General features: G+C 47.4%; 1 protein-coding gene across 1 annotated transcript; it reads right to left on the bottom strand.

Moving 5' to 3' along the window:
• Nucleotides 1-3,131: 3,131 nt before the first annotated feature.
• Nucleotides 3,132-19,205, bottom strand: LOC310841900 (angiopoietin-4-like; the record flags this gene model as incomplete). The annotated part of the gene is given in 7 exon segments (XM_083733614.1): nucleotides 3,132-3,518; nucleotides 4,901-5,096; nucleotides 6,864-7,080; nucleotides 7,818-7,955; nucleotides 10,512-10,734; nucleotides 18,718-19,118; nucleotides 19,121-19,205. Coding segments are annotated over 7 exon segments (1,407 nt in total). The 3' UTR covers nucleotides 3,132-3,371.
• Between the last annotated feature and the right edge of the window lie 1,200 nt (nucleotides 19,206-20,405).

Genomic DNA, 20,405 nt, shown 5'->3' on the forward strand with positions numbered 1-20,405 from the left:
GGGTCTTTTGCCTCACAATCCCCACTACTGACTCCTTGTTGCTAGGTAAAGGTAAAGGTAAAGGGACCCCTGACCATTAGGTCCAGTCATGTCTGACTCTGGGGTTGCGGCGCTCATCTCGCTTTATTGGCCGAGGGAGCCGGCGTACAGCTTCCGGGTCATGTGGCCAGCAGGACTAAGCCGCTTCTGGTGAACCAGAGCAGTGCACAGAAACGCCATTTACCATCCCACCAGAGTGGTACCTATTTATCTACTTGCACTTTGACGTGCTTTCGAACTGCTAGGTTGGCAGGAGCAGGGACCGAGCAACGGGAGCTCACCCCGTCGCAGGGATTTGAACTGCTGACCTTCTGATCAGCAAGTCCTAGGCTCTGTGGTTTAACCCACAGCACCAAACTGTTGCTACTCAGCTCCCCCCCCCAAAAAAGTGTCCCCGGATTCATTGAAAAAAATCTGGTAACCATACATTGAGCGCTTGTGGAATGTAACATAAGCAGTCAAATACAACATTTCCTGTTTGCCTAGATTGGAGACAGACAGGGGGATGTTGCTCCAGCCAGTCAAACTTCCTGTCACACCTGGTCTGGAGCATCCTTCCTTTGCAGGTGACCAGGTAGGTGGGCATGACCCTTCCGGACCCCACAAAAGGTCCAGTCATGCAGCCACCTTCCTCTCTTTCGGTGCCTTTTCTTCTCTCAGCTGGCAACATGTGGGATCAGTTCCCATATGGGATGAACTCAAACCCTCTTCTGTAACTCTAAGCTAAAGCCTCTTTGCCTTTAGGGATCCAACTGTGAACTGAATGTGAGTAAACTTCTTACTACTTTTAAAAGAAGACTGTTGTGTCTTTATTCTTTTAGGAGGGAATCCAAGGGGTCTTACCAGAAATAATAGAACTTAAGATATTCAAATCTGCAACTAGCTTCCTGCTGTGTAAAAAGGGGGATGTACTCTGCTCTATGAATAAACTTACTAGCGTGAGTTAGGTAGGATAATATTTAATGAATATATCTTCTCCTGCTACCCACAACATTCCCACAGGGCTGTGGTGCTTGTGGCGCAGGCCAGGTTCCCTGTGAAATCTGGCCACAAGCAGGCTGTTAATTCCATGCAAAGGTTCTTCAAAACACATAAGACGTTTATTCAGGTAAGATTTGGACAAAGCTTTGACATCAGTTCTGCTGAGCTCCTAACAATTCTTCTACACTGATCTCCCCACCACAAAATATTTACTTGGCATCCCTTGCAAGCCTATGCTCTTTCTGACACCTCTACCCCCAAACCCCACTATGAGGTCTTTTGCCAGTTAGCCATAGCTGTCAACTTACAGATTTGAAAATAAGGGACCAGCAGCCTCGAAAATAAGGGACCAGCAGCCAAAATAAGGGATTTTGTGGGTGCTGGTATGTTCGACTTCTGAGTCCCTCAGAGCCAAAGGCAGAAAGCCCAGCCAGCAGCCAAACGAAGCCTCAAGTGGTGGTTCCCACAGAGCAGCAACCTGGCAAAGGGGATGCAGCAAGGAAAACCACCATCACCTCTCTGCTGGGAAGCGCTGAGCAAAGGCGAGTCCCCGATTTGATTGGCACAAGGCATTCAAGCTCCACCCCCCAGTCGTTCTTAGATTCCTTATTGGGTGAGCAACGCAGCCAAGCAACACAGTTGGAGCCTCCCTCCTCCATGGCCGTCAGGGAGGGAGGGAGAGGAGCTGATTCCTTTGAAACCTGGGAAATTTAAGGGACATCATCAATAAGGAACAGCAGCGGGACACGGCGCTGGGATAAGGGAGTTTTCCACCAAATAAGGGACGGTTGACAGCTATGCAGTTAGTAGTTGGTTGGCAAGTCTACTTTGAAGAAGTTGTGTGACCTTATGGGAGAGAGATTCCAACCATAGACCTGGCTGGAGAAATTGCACCTCCTGGTCCAGATCTCTGCTGCAGATGTTGCTCTCAGCTCCCTCAAGCTTTTCTGAAGTTGCCCTGGCAGCTATGGTTTTGTAGCCAATCCTATCCCCCCACCCCTGACTCTAAACTGAAGGGTCCCCTCTACAGTGGGCAGAAGCAGGGCATGGATAATATTCCAGCTTCTGCTTTCAGGAATTCTGAAAATACAAGTCATTTTTCAGTTAACCCATTCCAAGGAAGGACTGAGTCTTTGCAGCAAAGCACCTCTAGCACCAGGTCAGGAAAGCATGAAGGCCCTTTCCCCCATTTTAAAGATCTTGAGGGTTTTGTTTTTACAAATCAAAGGTAAAGATAAAGGGAACCCTGACCATTAGGTCCGGTCATGGCCAACTCTGGGGTTGCGGCGCTCATCTCGCTTTACTGGCCGAGGGAGCCGGCGTACAGCTTCCAGGTCTTGTGGCCAGCATGACTAAGCCACTTCTAGTGAACCAGAGCAGCGCATGGAAATGCCGTTTACCTTCCCGCCGGAGTGGTACCTATTCATCTACTTGCACTTTGACATGCTTTCGAATTGCTAGGTTGGCAGGAGCAGGGACCGAGCAACAGGAGCTCACCCTGTCGCGGGGATTCGGACCGCCGACCTTCTGATCAGCAAGTCATAGGCTCTGTGGTTTAACCCACAGCGCCACCCGCGTCCCTTTACAAATCAAGCAGTATAGAAATTTTACGAAATAAGCAAAAGCGATGCTGTCTCTTTTCTCCTCCTCTTCTTCTAACTACGCTAAAGAGTTCAGCTTCAAGGAGATATAGGTCCCTGTCGCAAGGGGTCTCTGTGATATGCTGTGGAAATATGCCCCTGAATTGCCAGAGAAAAACGAGGAGCCTTCCATTTGCAAAGCAGTTCCCTTTCCTTGGCAGCAAGTGGCAATCGCGAATCCTCAAGGCTGAACAGGCAAGATGTCTGAATGTTGGGAACATTAAGCGAAAGAGGGACTTTGAGGTCTAGCAAAGCCCAGCTTCTTCCAACAGAGGGCAGCACTGCACCACTCCAAGCTGGCTGGCGCCCATTGGTCTTCGTAAAATATACTGATATTCCAAGCTCATTTCGTTGGTTTCCTTTTTGTAGCCCGTTTCATTCTGACAAAGAGCTGGACGCAGCCATTCTTCAAGAAGCCATGACTTCCACTGAGCTACCATCTCCGCAGCTTGTAGCCACCAAAGCGTCCACATTTAGGGAGAGCACCAACCACCCCTCGTTCGTCAAGCTAGCCTTGCTGCCAGAATGCACACTCCCCCGGTGAAAGCGCCCGAGGGTCAGATTCTGTCCACTGCTCTTTGCATTGTCCACGTGACAGGCCGACTGGCGTGAGGGGCCATGCCTCAGGACGGGCCGGTGGACTGCGATGCAGTTGTCCAGGGCCATCCATTGCCCAGCTGTGATTTGATGAGAAGGAAATCCCGGGTTCCTTCACGGGGAGAGGTGGGGGCGGAACGTGCGGGGGCGGATCATCATGGTGACTTTCTTGAGGGAGTAATAATCGGTGTCCTTCCATGTGTACCAGACCACTCCATCGGGGCCAAGAATCTTGCGGTTCTTCAGAGAGTATCTTCCACCCTGCACATATTGGCAACACGGGAGGAGAGGAGAGAGTTGGGGAAGAGAACAGAGGGTAAATTTGTACCCTTTCGCTAAAACCAGATGTGGAAGTCTGACACCTAGAGCTTAATGTGGGGTGGGAGAACCGGAGGCCCTCTAAATTAAGGTTGGATGATTCTACCAATCTCTGTTTCTCATTTATGCTTGCTAGTTTTTTTTAAATCTCCATGAAAACCCTGAGCATTCTGGTGTTGGTGCTGACCTTTAAAGCCCTAAATGGCCCTGGTCCAGTATACCTGAAGGAGCGTCTCCACCCTCATCATTCTGCCCGGACACTGAGGTCCAGCTCTGAGGGCCTTCTGGCGGTTCCATCATTGCGAGAGGCCAAGTTACAGGGAACCAGGCAGAGGGCCTTCTCGGTGGTGGCACCCGCCCTGTGGAACGCTCTCCCACCAGATGTCAAAGAGAAAAATAACTACCAGACCTTTAGAAGGCATCTGAAGGCAGCCCTGTTTAGGGAGGCTTTTAACTTTTAACATACCACTGTATTTTAATGTTTTGTTGGAAGCCACCCAGAGTGGCTGGGGAAACCCAGCCAGATGGGCAGGGTATAAATAATAAATTATTGTTGTTGTTGTTGTTGTTGTTGTTGTTGTTATATAGTGGTAGGGTGGGGTGGGGTTTTTCTCAGAAGGGTAGTGGGAGATGGGTGATTGACTCAATGGGTATGGTCAGCCTGTTGACGACTGTTAACGACTGCAATTAGTCCTACAGGAAAAACCAAGGGATAGTATGCAATGACCAAAAATAGCTTTAGCATATACAGTGGTACCTCAGGTTAAGAACTTAATTCGTTCCGGAGCTCCATACTTAACCTGAAACTGTTCTTAACCTGAAGCACCACTTTAGCTAATGGGGCCTCCTGCTGTTGCCACGCCACCGGAGCACGATTTCTGTTCTCATCCTAAAGCAAAGTTCTTAACCTGAGGTACTATTTCTGGGTTAGCGGAGTCTGTAACCTGAAGCGTATGTAACCCGAGGTACCACTGTACAGTGGAACCTTGTGTTACGCACACGATCCGTTCCGGAGGCCTGTCCTTAACACGGAACTGACACAAGCCGAAGTGCCGTGGGGCGCGATTTAGCGCTTCTGCACATGAGCGAGCGGCAAACCCAGAAGTAACCCGTTCCGGTACTTCCGGGTTGCCGCGGGCCGCAACACGAAAACACGTAACCTGAAGCGGATGCAACTTGAGGTATGACTGTAAATTTAGCATATAAATTTAGCAATTTTTAGCATATTACACCCACCCACTCACCAGCTTGCTTGAAGCTGAAATTAAAATGGAAACCCGAGAGGGCAGGCGGGCTGTGGAGACCACCTCAGTGTCCTGACTTACTTTGTAGTAAACGCCGTTGAGGTTGGAGAAAAAGCACTGGTGGTACCACCAGCCTCCGTGGGAGATGGCGGCGCAGATATTCCCCGAGTCGGGCGTGCTGAAACTCCTCTTGTTGTGGTACCAGGCAAAGGAATCCTCCACCGTCCCACTGAAGCCCTCCACATGCAGACGGTAGTAATTCACCTCGTTCTCGATGCTGCAAGGCAACAGGGAAGGTTTCTGAGAGCATCTTAGAGTGGTGTACTATTACGTTGTTGTCTTTATGAGGATATACGTTTGACTTTTATTACACCTGTTTTGCAAAAGTCCAGGAAAGAATCGGAATACCATAGTTTAAAACTACTGCTAGAGGACAAGAAACCCAAGACTACATTAAATGTAGCTAAATTCTGTGCCTCTGCAATCAATCGCAGGAAGCAAGTGGTATCCCATAATGTTCAAACCCCTAAATGTTAATTACAGGGGACACGCTAACAATTAATTTAAATTTTTATATTTAAAGCCTTGTTATATTCATATTGTCCCTTGTATTTCTGATATTTTTTATGATCTGTGATATTGTGTGTGTTGACGCTGGTCTGTGACCGTATTAATAAATTCATTCATCTTAGAGTGGGCTTCTAAGTCGTCGCTCCTGAGCTGGGGCAACTTCAGAGGGGAGGTGATTTTGTGGAAATTGAAAGGAACGCTGTCCGTGGGCTTTTTTCCTAACCTCTGCACTCTGCAGGTGAGGGCCTCCTGCAGACGGCGTATTATTTATTTCCTCAGTAAAACATTTGTATAGGACGCAGGTGGCATTGTGGGTTCAACCACAGAGCCTAGGACTTGCCAATCAGAAGGTTGGCGGTTCGAATCCCCGCAACGGGGTGAGCTCCCATTGCTCAGTCCCTGCTCCTGAAGGGTGGGATGTAAACTTAAATTATTTTATTTATCCACTAAAAAATAATAATAATTAGACACGCCCATGCAGATGTTTAGAAAGTTTAAAACTTTTCCTGCTATTCCCCCCCCCCAATTGATTATTTTATGGTTTTATCTTTTTTTGTAAACCGCTTGGTTTTTTGTTTTAACAATAAAGTGTAGGAATGGCATGAAATAAATGAATAAAACATATCACTGACCATTGGGCATGCTGGCTCTTGGGGCTGATGGTAGGGGGCAGTTCAACAACAGGGTTATTTGGATAGAGGAAAGCAACCCTGCTGGTAACTTCTAAAATATGGGTGGTGTATTGTTGAGAGTGTATTAACTTATGGTCTGTGCGTGTGGTTTGGGAGCTGCACGGTCAGGGGAAAAACAATGCTGTCCAGGGTTGTCAAGACTGCGGAGAGAATAATTGGGTGCCCTCTTCCCACCTTGCATCAAATCTACGCTTCCAGGTGCCATAAGAAAGCTGCAGAGATAGCACAGGATAGAGCGCACCCCGGAAATGATCTCTTTCAGTTTCTGCCTTCTGGAAGAAGGTTTATTGTTGTTGTTTAGTCGTTTAGTCGTGTCTGACTCTTTGTGACCCCATGGACCAGAGCATGCCAGGCACTCCTGTCTTCCACTGCCTCCCACAGTTTGGTCAGACTCATGTTTGTAGCTTCGCAAACGCTATCCAGCCATCTTGTCCTCTGTCGTCCCCTTCTCCTTGGGCCCTCCATCTTTCCCAAGAAGAAAGATGGAAGAAGGTACAGGGTTATAAAGACTAGGACTAGCCGCCTGAGAAACAGTTTCTACCCAAATGCAATTTTGGTTTTAAAAGCATTGTAAGGAGTCTGTATGGGAGTATACTGTATTTAAAAATGGGTTATCAGAGTTTTTAGGGGGCCAACCAGGTTGGGATAGCTTGTTGGGTTTTGAATGTCTTATGTAGATTTTTCAATTTCGTTGTTCTGTATGGGACAATGACAATAAAGATTATCGTATTATCATGTTTTGCTGGGCAGCAACCCAGATGCCCTCTCACCTGGAGACCTACCTGAACAGCTGGTAAAAGGCATGCTTGTGCTTATTGTTCCAATCTTCCAAGTCGATGCGGAGAGAGTAGTCCCCTTGGCTGGTGATCTTGTGAATGTTTTCGTTGCCCATCCAGAATTCACTGCTCAACTCCCCAAAGCCGTCTTTGTACTCGTTCCACGTCCGGTTGAAATTGACCGTGCCGTCCTGACGCCGCTGAATGACGGTCCAGCCTCCACCTGCCACACAATTGGGGCCAAAAATGTCACTGAACTGACAATCCAATTGAAAAGAAAAACCACCCTGATCTGAACTTCTCCCACCCCATTTGGAAGATTTAAAGGTAAAGGACCCCTGAGGGACATGGGTGGTGCTGTGGGTTAAACCACAGACAGTGGCGTAGCGTGGGGGGTGCAGGGGGGGCTGGCCGCACCGGGCGCAACATCTGGGGGTTAGGGTTAGGGGGCGCAGATCCATGGGTTAGGGGGCGCAAATTACTTGCCTTGCCCCTGGTGCCGACAACCCACGCTACGCCACTGACCACAGAGCCTATGACTTGCTGATCAGAAGGTCGGTGGTTCGAATCCCCGCGACAGGGTGAGCTCCCGTTGCTCGGTCCCTGCTCCTGCCAACCTAGCAGTCTGAAAGCACATCAAAGTGCAAGTAGTTAAGTAGGTACTGCTTCGGCGGGAAGGTAAACAGCGTTTCCGTGTGCTGATCTGGTTTGCCAGGAGCGGCATAGTCATGCTGGCCACATGACCCGGAAGCTGTACGCCAGCTCCCTCGGCCAGTAAAGCGAGATGAGCGCCGCAACCCCAGAGTCGGCCACAACTGGACCTAATGGTCAGGGGTCCCTTTACCTTTACCTAAAGGACCCCTGACAGCTAAGTCCAGTCACGAAGCAGCATATGGCCCAAGCATCTCAATGTGTAAGGAAGCACCCGGGAGGACCAGCTCCCATTGCCTCCTTCCATACCTTCCACATCCATCTCGCACAGCACTTCAATGGGCAGACCTCCATCGGATGGCATGATGCTATAGACGCCCGACCGCCGGACCCCGTTGTAGTATATGGAGGCACAATCGATGGGACAGTTCTTGGCATGCTTCACATCTGCCGGGGCGGAGGGGAGAGAAAAACCATTTCAAGGCATCATCTGGACTGAGCCCGCAAACCAATAATAACAAACTGACTTTAATTGCTCCACTTAGGGTTGTTATAGTTCAAGAAGTGAAAATCCTGACAAAAGGTTGTTGAGCTGCTTTTGGGGGGGGGGGGAGGGGAGCTGTTGAGTCCTTCCTTCCTTCCTTCCTTCCTTCCTTCCTTCCTTCCTTCCTTCCTTCCTTCCCTCCCTCCCTCCCTCCCTCCCTCCCTCCCTCCCTCCCTCCCTCCCTTTTTTGTGAAATCTCCCAAAAATTGAAGTTTTTGATATACAGTGGTTCCTCTGGTTGCAAACGGGATCCGTTCCAGAGGCCCATTCGCAACATGAAAAGAACTCAACCCGCAGTGGCGCATCTGTGTGTGCACAGGTTGCGATTCACCACTTCAGAGCATTCACGCGATATCATTTTGCGCGTCTGCGCATGCGCGAGCGCGAGCGGTGAAACCCGGAAGTAACCCTTTCCGATACTTCTGGGTCGCCACGGGGTGTAACCTGAAAGAATGTAAAATGAAGCGGACGTAACATGAGGTATGACTGTATTCTTAAGGAAATTCACCATAAAAGCAGCACTTCCAACATGGGTTGCCAAACACCTGCGTTTCCCCGGACATTTTTACTGATTTCCCGAAATTCCACCCAGACACTATTTCCAACGGACGAATCCCGTATATGTCCGGGAAATCCCAGACTTACGGCAGCCCTAGCTCCACACTGGCATGTGATTGGACCCCATCCAAGCACACTGACCAGAGTCCCTCTTCTTGCCCTCTTCTTCCTAGAGCGAGTGTGGTGTGGTGGTTAAGAGCGGTAGACTCGTAATCCGGTGAACCAGGTTCAATTCCCTGCTCCTCCACCTGCAGCTGCTGGGTGACCTTGGGCCAGTCACACTTCTCTGAAGTCTCTCAGCCCCACTCACCTCACAGAGTGTTTGTTGTGGGGGAGGAAGGGAAAGGAGAATGTTAGCCACTTTGAGACTCCTTAAAGGGAGTGAAAGGCAGGATATCAAATCCAAACTCTTCTTCTCTTCTTTTTGCTGCAGAATGCCTCTCCCTTTGGCCCAGGAGCAACCGAGGTGACTCTGCTTACGTAGTCTCGGTGTGCAGTGGGATCAGAAGCGGACTGACCTAGTCTACATCCCGCTTAAAGCCAGGGGGACAGCGAGCACACAGAATCCAGAACTGGCTGGCTTAAAGGATTGCTAGCCCAGAAGCGTGATTTTCCCGTTGCCTACGTCAGGGGCTCAGGCTGGATTTGGGCTAGTGGGTGAAAGTCTTTATCAGATAATCCCAGTTGGAGGATAGATGGGAAAAGTTCCGTCAACCTGGTTGTCGTTATGGGGTCAAAGCCCTCAACTGAAGAAACAGCATCACAAACACCATTAAGGGCATTTCCTTTGGGATCTTAGGCTGGGGAGAGGACCAGGAGACAAAAGGGGGCAGGGATGTCCCACAGAATACAGAGGGGGTGCCAAATGAAGGCTCAGGATGGGATTGGGGAGGTGATGAAATCAATGCACGATCAAGCAAAAGTAAAAGGTAAAGGTAAAGGGACCCCTGTCCGTTAGGTCCAGTCATGGCCGACTCTGGGGTTGCGGTGCTCATCTCGCTTTATTGGCTGAGGGAGCCGGCATACAGCTTCCAGGACATGTGGCCAGCATGACTAAGCCGCTTCTGGCGAAGCAGAGTAGCACACGGAAACGCCGTTTACCTTCCCGCCAGAGCGGTACATATTTATCTACTTGCACTTTGACGTTCTTTTGAACTACTAGGTTGGCCGGAGCAGGGACTGAGCAACGGGAGCTCATCCCGTCGCGGGGATTCGAACCGCCGACCTTCTGATTGGCAAGTCCTAGGCTCTGTGGTTTAACCCACAGTGCCACCTGTGTCCCATATAGCATATATTCAACACAAAAAATTGCGACAATTTGTTGTTGACAAAGCACAGCTGGACACATAAAGGGCCCCATTACCTTCAGTACCTTCAAAGCTGAATTCGGCCCTGACCCCAAGGGTCATCTAGTCCAACCCCCTGCAGGGCAGGAGTCTTTTGTTTTTGTTTTTTTATAATAATTTTTATTAAGGATTTTACATTACAAGAAATAAAAAATAAAAAAACAGAAAAAAGAAAAAAAAAATCCAGCAAAAATTGTTAAAAACAATCAATCTTTTCATCTCCTTATTTTTCATTTACTTGTTTCTCGGACTTCCTCGGACCTCCCTTTTTTTGTATTCCAAATCAAATTATTAATTCAACAATTTCTTTCCCTCTTTTTGCTACCCAGATCTTATTCTTAAATTATTACAATCTTAGATTTTTACTTATATAAACCCATTTTTTCATATTCCTTTAACCCATCATAGCTAGAAACCACTTAGTTCCAATCCAACATTATTCTAAAATTCCTTAATTTTACAATATCTCTCTAAATAGTCTTTAAATTTCAGGGCAGGAGTCTTTTGGCCAACGTGGGACTCGAACCCAAATCTTGGCTCTTCCGGGGGACTCACCTGGGTAATGCATCTCGTGCTGGAGCCTCATCTCCACTGGGACCAGGCAGCCTGGGTTGTGCCGCACCCACTCCATCAGCAGGGAGACATTGTGGACCTGGGCCTGCATGTCGTACAGCAGCGTGGCCTGAATGTGCTGCAGGGTGCTGGTCTCCTGGTAGTGCTGCTCCAGCTCCTGAACCCGCTGCTCTACGGTGGCATTGCGGCTGGACTTCTCTTCATGCTTCGCAGCAGCCAGATGGGGGCATGGAATAAAGGACAAACAAAGCATTCAAGAGATGCTCCAGAGCCCCCTCCCCACCTCCTGAATTGGGTCAACTGGTCAATAGAGGAACCACTCTTTAGAAATCGGTGCCCAATATTGAGGTTTGTTGTTCCTCTTCCCTCCCTGTGTCTTTCCCCTTTTGTGTTGTGTTTTCGCCCTGACTGTAAGCCTGTGGGGCAGGGACTGCCTTGTTTAATTGGTTGTATGAAGCTGAAGGCAAAGGTAAAGCCCCCCCTGTACTGTACAGTTAAGTCCGGTCGAAGGTGACTGGGGTTGCGGCACTCATCTCGCTTTCAGGCTGAGGGAGCCGGCGTTTGTCCACAGTCAGTTTTCCAGGTCATGTGGCCAGCATGATGAAACCACTTCTGGTGCAACGGAACACTGTGACAGAAGCCAGAGCATATGGAAATGCCTTTTACCTTCCCGCTGCAGCGGTACCTATTTATCTACTTGCACTGGTGTGCTTTCGAACTGCTAGCTTGGCAGGAGCAGGGACAGAGCAATGGGAGCTCACCCTGTTGTGGGGATTCGAACTGCCGACCTTCTGATCGGCAAGCCCAAGAGGCTCAGTGGTTTAGACCACAGCGCCACCTGTGTCCCTATTGTATGCAACCTGCACTGGTAGCCTTTCTGGCTGAAGAGCGAGTAGGCAAATTAAGGCCTTCTAAATCCGGCCCACGGATGGTCCGGGAATCAGTGTGTTTTTACATGAGTAGAATGTGTCCTTTTATTTAAAATGCATCTCTGGGTTATTTGTGGGGCATAGGAATTCATTCATATACTTTTTTCAAAATATAGTCAGGCCCCCCACAAGGTCTGATGGACAGTGGACCGGCCTCCTGCTGAAAAAGTTTGCTGACCTCTGCTAAAGGATGGGCAAAATGCAGTAGGCAAGCTTGCTGAGGAAACATTGTGCTGGGGAATAACAACAACAACAACAACAACAACAACAACTTATTCTTTGTACCCTGCCCATCTGGCTGGGTTTCCCCAGCCACTCTGGGTGACTTCCAACAAAGATTAAAAATACATTATAATGTCACACATTAAAAACTTCCCTGAACAGGGCTGTATTGCACTATAAGGCAGTCCATGGTGCACATTCCTAACACACACACACACACACACACACACACACACACACACACACAAAATGTACAAGACTAGTGTGGCCGAACTCCTTAAGAGCTGATGGCTCTGGTGTGATTGAGATCTCTGGCTCATCGGTCTGATCTGTCATTAGCCAACCCCCCAAGAGAAGCTTATCTGGCAAAGGGCAAGGACCCTCTGCAGAGAATTAATGGAAGAGAACTTGTGATCCTCTCGTCTCGCACGGAGACACTTTGTGGCTGCGGGGAGCTCAGCAGAGAAATAGGCCAATATGTGTTGGATAAAGGGCATGATCCAACGAGAGCATGCTTGGTATGAAACCCAGCACAGGGACGTGAACCAACACGGGGCACACAATTCAGTGAGGTTCTCCTTCTTGAAGCTCCTCTCGAGTAGGAGCCCCTTTGCAGTGGGGCTCATGCGGGAAGACAAGAACATGAGGAAAGCTTGGTGGATCAGGCCCATGGCCCATCTAGTCCAGCATCCTGGTCTCACAGCGGCCAACCAGATGCCTGTGGGAAGCCCACAGTGTGCACAAGAGGCGTCTCCACTCCTGTGATTTCCAGGATATCTCCCTACTGGATTGCTTCTAAAATCCATTGGTCCCACAATCTGCAGACTAACAGGAAATGAAATTGATTTATCTCTTAGCTGAGCTACCAGGGGAGCCAAGGCGTCCCTTTCCTGGCAGTGGGGCTTGCAGCAGAGACATCATCAGGAAACCGAGCTCAAATTTATTTAGGTAAAGGTAAAGGGACCCCTGACCATTAGGTCCAGTCGTGGCCGACTCTGGGGTTGCGGCGCTCATCTCGCTCTATGGGCCGAGGGAGCCGGCGTACAGCTTCCAGGTCATGTGGCCAGCATGACTAAGCCGCTTCTGGCGAACCAGAGCAACACACGGAAACGCTGTTTACCTTCCCGCCGGAGCAGTACCTATTTATCTACTTGCACTTTGAGGTGCTTTCAAACTGCTAGGTTGGCAGAAGCAGGGACCGAGCAACGGGAGCTCACCCTGTCGCGGGGATTCGAACCGCCGACCTTCTGATTGGCAAGTCCTAGGCTCTATGGTTTAACCCACAGCGCCACCCGCTATTATGGTCATGGTACACCTGTGCAGATGTTCTCATACTGCATCACAGTCATCACAAGTGGGGCTCTGGGCTCCAGGGGGTTTCCTTCCATTTTTGACTGGGATGCCCCCAGGTTTCATACTTCCCAGGTGTATCTAAAATAACTATCCAAAATAACTAATTGACCTGTTCAGGTTTCCCCACAGCTGTCATTCCTGAATATGTGAATCATGGAATCATAGAAATGTAAGGACTCCTTACGGGGTCCTTGCTGTGGGATCACATTCATCCAGTGCTTTACCAACTGCATTGGCTTCCAGTGGAGTACAGGATCAGGTTTAAGCTGCTGGTTTTGACCGTTAAAGCCCTATATGGCCTAGGACCCTCGTACCTACGGGGCTGCCTCTCCTGGTATGCCCCGCGGAGGACCTTCAGGTCCACAAATGACAACATTTTGGAGGTCGCAAACCGCAAGGTGGTTAGTTTGGTCTCAACTAGCGCCAGGGCCTTTTCAGTACTGGCCCCGACTTGGTGGAACGTTCTGTCAGAAGAGACCAGGGCCCTGCGGGACTTGACATCTTTCTGCAGGGCCTGCAAGACAGAGCTGTTCCGTTTGCAAGAAGCTCTGTGAAGAATTAATATTAGAAACATTGTAAAAATGAAAAAGGAGTGAGGAGATGTTATTAATATAAGGCAATATAAAATTAGGAAATGTGTAAGAAATGAATAAAACGGAGGATTATCAGAAGATCTGAGGGAAGTCCAAAAAGAATGTATTTGTGATAAAGTGTGTGTTATGTTTTATAATTTTGTATTGTATTGTGTGTGTATATATATATATATGTATATACAATATGTATTTTATAATTTTGTATTGTATTGTGTATATATATATATATATATATATATATATATATGCGCATATATAAAGACAGAGCTGTTCCGTCTGGCCTTTGGTTTGGACTCAGTCTGACCCTTATGTTTCCCTCCCCTTATGGTATTGATCTATGGGCTACTTTTAAAACGAGGCTGCATTTTAAATTGCATTTTAACCAATATTTTAAATCCCCCCCCATTATGTTTTTACTGTAATTTTACTGGTGTTAGCCACCCTGAGCCTGGCTCTGGCCCGGGAGGGCGGGGTATAAATAAAATTTATTATTATTATTAGAGTTCAGGGGTCCTGGGGTCTTCTAGTCCAACCCCCTGCAGTGTAGGCATCTCACCTGAAGCATCCATGACAGGTGGCCCTCCAACCTCTGCTTAAGTACCTTCAAGGAAGGAGAGTCCACAACCTCCCGAGGGAGACCGTTTCCCTGTCAAACAGCTCTTGCCACCACAAAGTTCTTCCTAATGTTTAGCAAGACAACAGCTGAAGAATTTATGAAGTGGGTGCTTAGCTGCAGCTGGGATTTCAATAGCCCCACAATGGAAAACCTTGAACCAAAGTCTGCATTTGGCTTGGTGGTATAATAACTTGTGGACGTTGTCTATTGCGAGGGGAAATTGCACATAAGCTGCGTGTTTCCAGGGTGTGTGTGTGTGTGTGGAGGACTGGAGGTGGTTGGAGGATGGATGGCAGTTAACGGATTGAGGATGAATCCTGACAAGACAGAAGGACTGTTTTTGGGGGACAGGGGGTGGGCAGGTGTGGAGGACTCCCTGGGCCTGAGCGGGGTAACGGTGCCCCTGAAGGACCAGGTGAACAGCCTGGGAGTCATTTTGGATTCACAGCTGTCCATGGAGGTGCAGGTTAATTCTGTGTCCAGGGCAGCTTTTTACCAACTCCATCTGGTATGCAGGATGAGACCCTATCTGCCCACAGACTGTCTCGCCAGAGTGGTGCATGCTCTGGTTATTTCCCGCTTGGACTACTGCAATGCGCTCTTCATGGGGCTACCTTTGAACTTGACCCGGAAACTGCAACTAATCCAGAATGCAGCAGCTAGACTGGCGATTGGGAGCAGCTGCTGAGACCACATAACACGGTCTTGAAAGATCTACATTGGCTCCCAGTACGTTTCCAAGCACAATTCAAAGTGTTGGTGCTGACTGTGAAAGCCCTAAATGGCCTCGGTCCAGTATACCTGAAGGACCATCTCCACCCCCATTATTCTACCTGGACACTGAGGTCCAGCTCTGAGGGCCTTCTGGTGGTTCCCTCCCTGCGAGAAATGAGGTTCCAGGGAACCAGACAGAGGGCCTTCTTGGTAGTGGCGCCCTCCCTGTGGAACGCCCTCCCACCAGATGTCAAGGCAATAAACAACTATTTTACTTTTAAAAGACAACTGAAGGCTGCCCTCTTTAGAGATGTTTTTAATGTCTGATGCTGTATTGTTTTTAATATTTGGTTGGAAGCTGCCCAGAGTGGCTGGGGAAACCCAGCCAGTTGGGCGGGCTATAAATAATAAATGATGATGATGATGATGATGATGATGATGATTACTACTACTACTCAGAATGCTTTTACATCAGCCATGGGGATTTTATTTACTAAACTCCAGACTTAGATGCTCAACGTTCACCATCCATTCACGCCACCAAAGGATATATATGGATGTCTTGATTTGTAATGCTGTGTCGTCGTTTCTTTCTCTTGCTATTTACTGCTTGTTGGTTCTGTAAACTGTACGATGCAGTACCTTGTTGCCACATTTTTGGGTTGCTACTTATGTTAATCAAAGTTAAAACATGATGGTGATCAACTCATTAATACCAGGAGTGTAGGTGCTCTCATCCTCAGAGAGGAGCAACCAAATTTGTGCAGGTGATGGACGCAAAATTGCAGAATGGTTCCAGCCAGGCGATCTCCATAAACAAATTCTGAGCTCCGTCGGATGGCAAAGATTTATGAGTCTTAATAATAAGAAAATATTGTTTCTTCCTAAGGGGCCAAATCTCCCTTCCTTCTGTAATTTGTACCTGTAGAACAGCCATCCTTTCTTGTACTCGATTCTCTATTTTCTTTTTTTCATTTACATAACCTCCAGTTATGCAAATATTAAAACGCACATTGCAATCTGTTCTCTTCTTACATCCCGGAGTGAACCAAAAAAATAAATAAATAGGGAAGCTATTTTTTATTTGGTAGATTAATCAACTAACAGCCCAATCCTAAACATGCCTACTTGGAAGTTAAGTCCTGTTGAACTAGAAAGGGCTTTCTCCCAAGTAAGTGGTGTGAGGATGACAGCCTAGGTGGGGGGGGGCAACTAATGCATTTGTTTTGACAGACTCCTCCCTCCCCATTGCACCCCAAATCTGCTTCAGAGTATTGGGGAAGCCCCAGAACAGATTTAGAGGGTGCCTGGAGGGCTGGGAGAGGGAAAATTCCATTGCACCAGCAGAAATCCTTGTTGCTTACTGCTACAAGTCCACATTTTCAGTCGATTAAATTACAGAGAGACAATTAAATTTGGCATGGTCCTGAGTTAAGCATGTATTTAGTTTCAGAGGCTAGTTTTAAAGAATCCCAGACACTGTCGAAAGCTGTCAAGCTTTTGAAAGAGTGCAAATATTTACCTGTAATCAATCAATCAATCAATCAATCAATCAGAAAGCAGATGATTAATCAAATAAACTGGGTGGCAGTCTGTCCTCTCCTCCTCTGCTCAATCCCACCACTCAGGAGCAAAAGGGTTATTTAATTGTAATCAACAACCTCCTTTTTCTGGATAAAGGCTCTCTCAATCCTACCTGGGCTTCCTATTTGCCTTATGGCAGGCTTCCTCAACCTTGACCCTCCAGATGTTTTGAGACTACAATTCCCATCATCCCTGACCACTGGTCCTGCTAGCTAGGGATCATGGGAGTTGTAGTCCCAAAACATCTGGAGGGCTGAGGTTGAGGAAGCCTGCCTTATGGGGTCTCAGCTCTGGGGTTCCAATACCTGAAGCAATCTCCTCTAACTAGTGATATTCTGTTGCCACCTTATAAATCTGATTTGTTCTGTCACAGACATGATAGTTTGGCCAAATGCCCATCTTTTAGAGACTCTTTAGCTGAGATCCCTGCATTGCTGGACTAGAAGATCCTTAAGATCCACTCCAACTTTACCGTATGATTTTTTGATGGTAAAAGCTGACTATAGCAGATTCTTATATGATTTGTTTCTAAGAACTGTGTTTGGATACCACAAGCTTGGCATGAGCCAGTAGCGTGACTCAACAGCAGAAAACGCTAATTCTATTCTAGGCTGCATCAACAGAAGTACAGTGTCCAGGTCATGGGTAGGCAAACTAAGGCCCAGGGGCCAGATCCGGCCCAATCGCCTTCTCAATCCGGCCAGTGGACAGTTCGGGAATCAGCATGTTTTTACGTGAGTAGAATGTGCCCTTTTATTTGAAATGCATCTCTGGGTTATTTGTGGGGTATAGGAATCCGTTCATTCCCCAACCGCTAAATATAGTCCGGCCCCCCACAAGGTCTGAGGGACAGTGGACTGGCCCCCTGCTGAAAAAGTTTGCTGACCCCTGGTCCAGGTCAAGGGAAGTAATAGTACCATTCTATTCTGCCTTTGGCTGATTAATATCCTATAGCGGCAGTTCTCAACCTGTGGGTCCCCAGATGTTGTTGGACTACAAATCCCATCACCCCTGAGCTCTGGCCTTGCTAGCTAGGGGTGATGGGAGTTGTAGTTCAAGAACATCTGGGGACCCACAGGTTGAGAAAGGCTGTCCTATAGCCTTTTAAATGTATCTGTGGGAAGTGGGGTGGTTGTTGCGATGGTTTAATTATTTACTAGTGTTTTATCTTGTATTTTATTCCGTAAACTGCCTTAGGATGTCATGATTGATGGATGGATGGATGGATGGATGGATGGATGGATGAATGAACGAATCTGATGTCACAATGGCATCATGTGACTAACAGGTGGGTTACCCCAACCATGCACTAAAGTTGAAACGTGGGAGTGGGGACAGATCCAGCCCAATGGTCCCCAAAGTCTCCCTATCCCTGACGTAAGTTGCTGCCCATGCTTTTCCCCATTAAGAAACTCACCTGAGCCCTAAAAGAAAATGTGATGAAAATGATGTATAGATGGTATATTACACCTGTCAAGTTAGCGAAAATGTATAAAGTCAGTAATGATTGTTGGAAATGTAAAGAAAAAGAGGGAACATTTTATCACATGTGGTGGGAATGTAAAAAGGTGAAATGCTTCTGGGAGATGATATATAATGAGATGGAAAAAATGTTGAAATATACATTTATAAAGAAACCAGAAGCATTTTTACTGGGCATTGTTGGGAGTGATATAAATAGAAAGGAGTATAAGCTCTTTTTATATGCAAAAATCAGCAAGAATATTACTGGCCCAAAAATGGAAGCAAGAAGAATTACTGATGATTGAAGAATGGAGGATGAAGTTAATGGACTATGCAGAACTAGATAAACTAACAGGAAGGATTCGAAACTGGCGGGACCAGAAATTCACAGAAGACTGGAATAAATTTACAGACTATTTGAAAAGTATTTGTGAAGATCAGACAACATTTGTAGATTTGCAAGAAGTTTTGTGAGGAGTATTATTGGAACTATAGCAAAAATGGAGAAGGGGAAGGATTATTTGTTAAGAGATGTAAAGGCAATATAAAGTTAAGAAATGCATAAGAAGTGGTTAAATTGGTGGATCATCAGAGGTGCTGATGGAAGTCTTAAAAAAAGATTGTATAAGTGATAGGTTTTGTGGTACATTTTATAATTTATATGTTAAAATCTATAAAAATTATATATTAAAATAAATAAATAAGAAACTCACCTGCAGCTCCAAAATCTTGATGCGGTGACGATGGTTCCTCAGCTCCTCCTGGAGCTCTGAGATGAGTTCCCGCAGCTCCAGGATCTGCTGTTTTCTCTCCTCATTCTCATGGAGCCAGTAGGAGACCTCGTCCGTGCAACGGAACATGTCCGGGCACCTCTGCTGGTCCAGTTGCGGCAAGGTGGCAATGATCTTGCACCTGCCATTGGGCAGGACCTGGTTGCTGTATTCTCCACACTGGATGAGGCCCGGGCTCCCTTGGTGGCCATCATCTCCGCTCATCCCTTCGCCATCGGCCGCCAGCGGTCTCTGCAGGGAGCGGTGGTTCAGGAAAGCCAGGAAGAGGAGTGTTTGTGCCACCAGCCTTTGGGGTCCTGAAGGCACCCCAAGCTTCATGGTGCCCAGGCCAGCTGGCAATGGAACAGCCACTCGTTCAGAGGGTGGCCTGCATGGAGAAGTCTCCTTGGTGCAAACCCCAAACTTTGCATTGGCGTGGAAAGGAAGGGATCCACCAAGAGGGAGAGCCTAAGGCTGAAGGTGGAGCTGCCATCGGGATTGCAAGGCTATAGCTGTGCGTTGATTCGAGAACCCAGGAAATGTGGTCCAGAGGATGGCAAGTGTGAATTCCACTCCCCTCTGTTATTCCGCCTTGTATGGAATAATGCTGACTCAATCTAGGACCCAAGGTCTTCTCCAATCCTCCTTGAGGCCGTGTGCTTAGACTCAGGGTTTCCTTGGATTAAATTGAGCAGATTGCCTGCAACTTGTGCATTTTTCATGGAGGATAACAGCCCGAAGGAGAGGTTTCCTGGCACCAAGATTTCAGCACCATGGACAAGTCCTCCAGCAAGTCGTTTGCCCCCAAAGGAGGACCCAATAGACAACTCACAGAGGCTGCTGTTCATGCATCGATCACAAACAGCTGGCTATTTTAGGCATTTCCCAGTTCTCTTTCCTTCAGTTGGAAAAAAAAGAGCAGAAAACGAAAGGAAATGAGTTTCTTAACATTTAGGGCAGTCTTTCCCAACTGGGTTTTTGGATAGCAAATCCAGTCCCAGAACACATGGCCCATGAACACCCACAAAAAAATAATTACAGGGGAAACATTTTGCATGGTTTCAATGCACCCTTGCCAAATCGTCCTTACTTTGCAAAGGGTAGTAAGAGATACCAAAATTTCACTGTCAAAAATATTGACCATGGCCACTTCCGAGATTGCTGCATGGCACTGCCTTCCTCTAAATTACTCTTCAAAACCCACCATTAGCTTATGTATAAGAACATTTATGTATATACTGTCATGCCATTATATATATATATATATATATATATATATATATATATATATACACACACACACACACACACACACACACACACGAGATTTACAGCAATAAAACTATAAAATCATACAATAAAAGCTATTAAAAAGACAGGCATCCATTCACCATTGTGTTCTTAATTGCTTGCATAGGCCTGGTGGACCTTGGGTCCTGGAACTTCATATGATTGTGGAATTCCCTCTGAAGAGAGACTCGACTGGTTTCCTCTTTGTTAACCTTCTGCCGGCAGGATAAGACCTTTTTGTTCAGACTAAGGTGCAGATGATGCTGACCACTCCGCTGCTAGATCTTGGGGTGAACTCAGCTGCCTCTAAATGCATTCTGGTGTACCGTATTTACTCGAGT

The sequence above is a fragment of the Podarcis gaigeae genome (assembly GCF_964106915.1).
Source record: "Podarcis gaigeae genome assembly, chromosome: 3".
Classification (NCBI taxonomy): Eukaryota; Metazoa; Chordata; class Lepidosauria; order Squamata; family Lacertidae; genus Podarcis; species Podarcis gaigeae.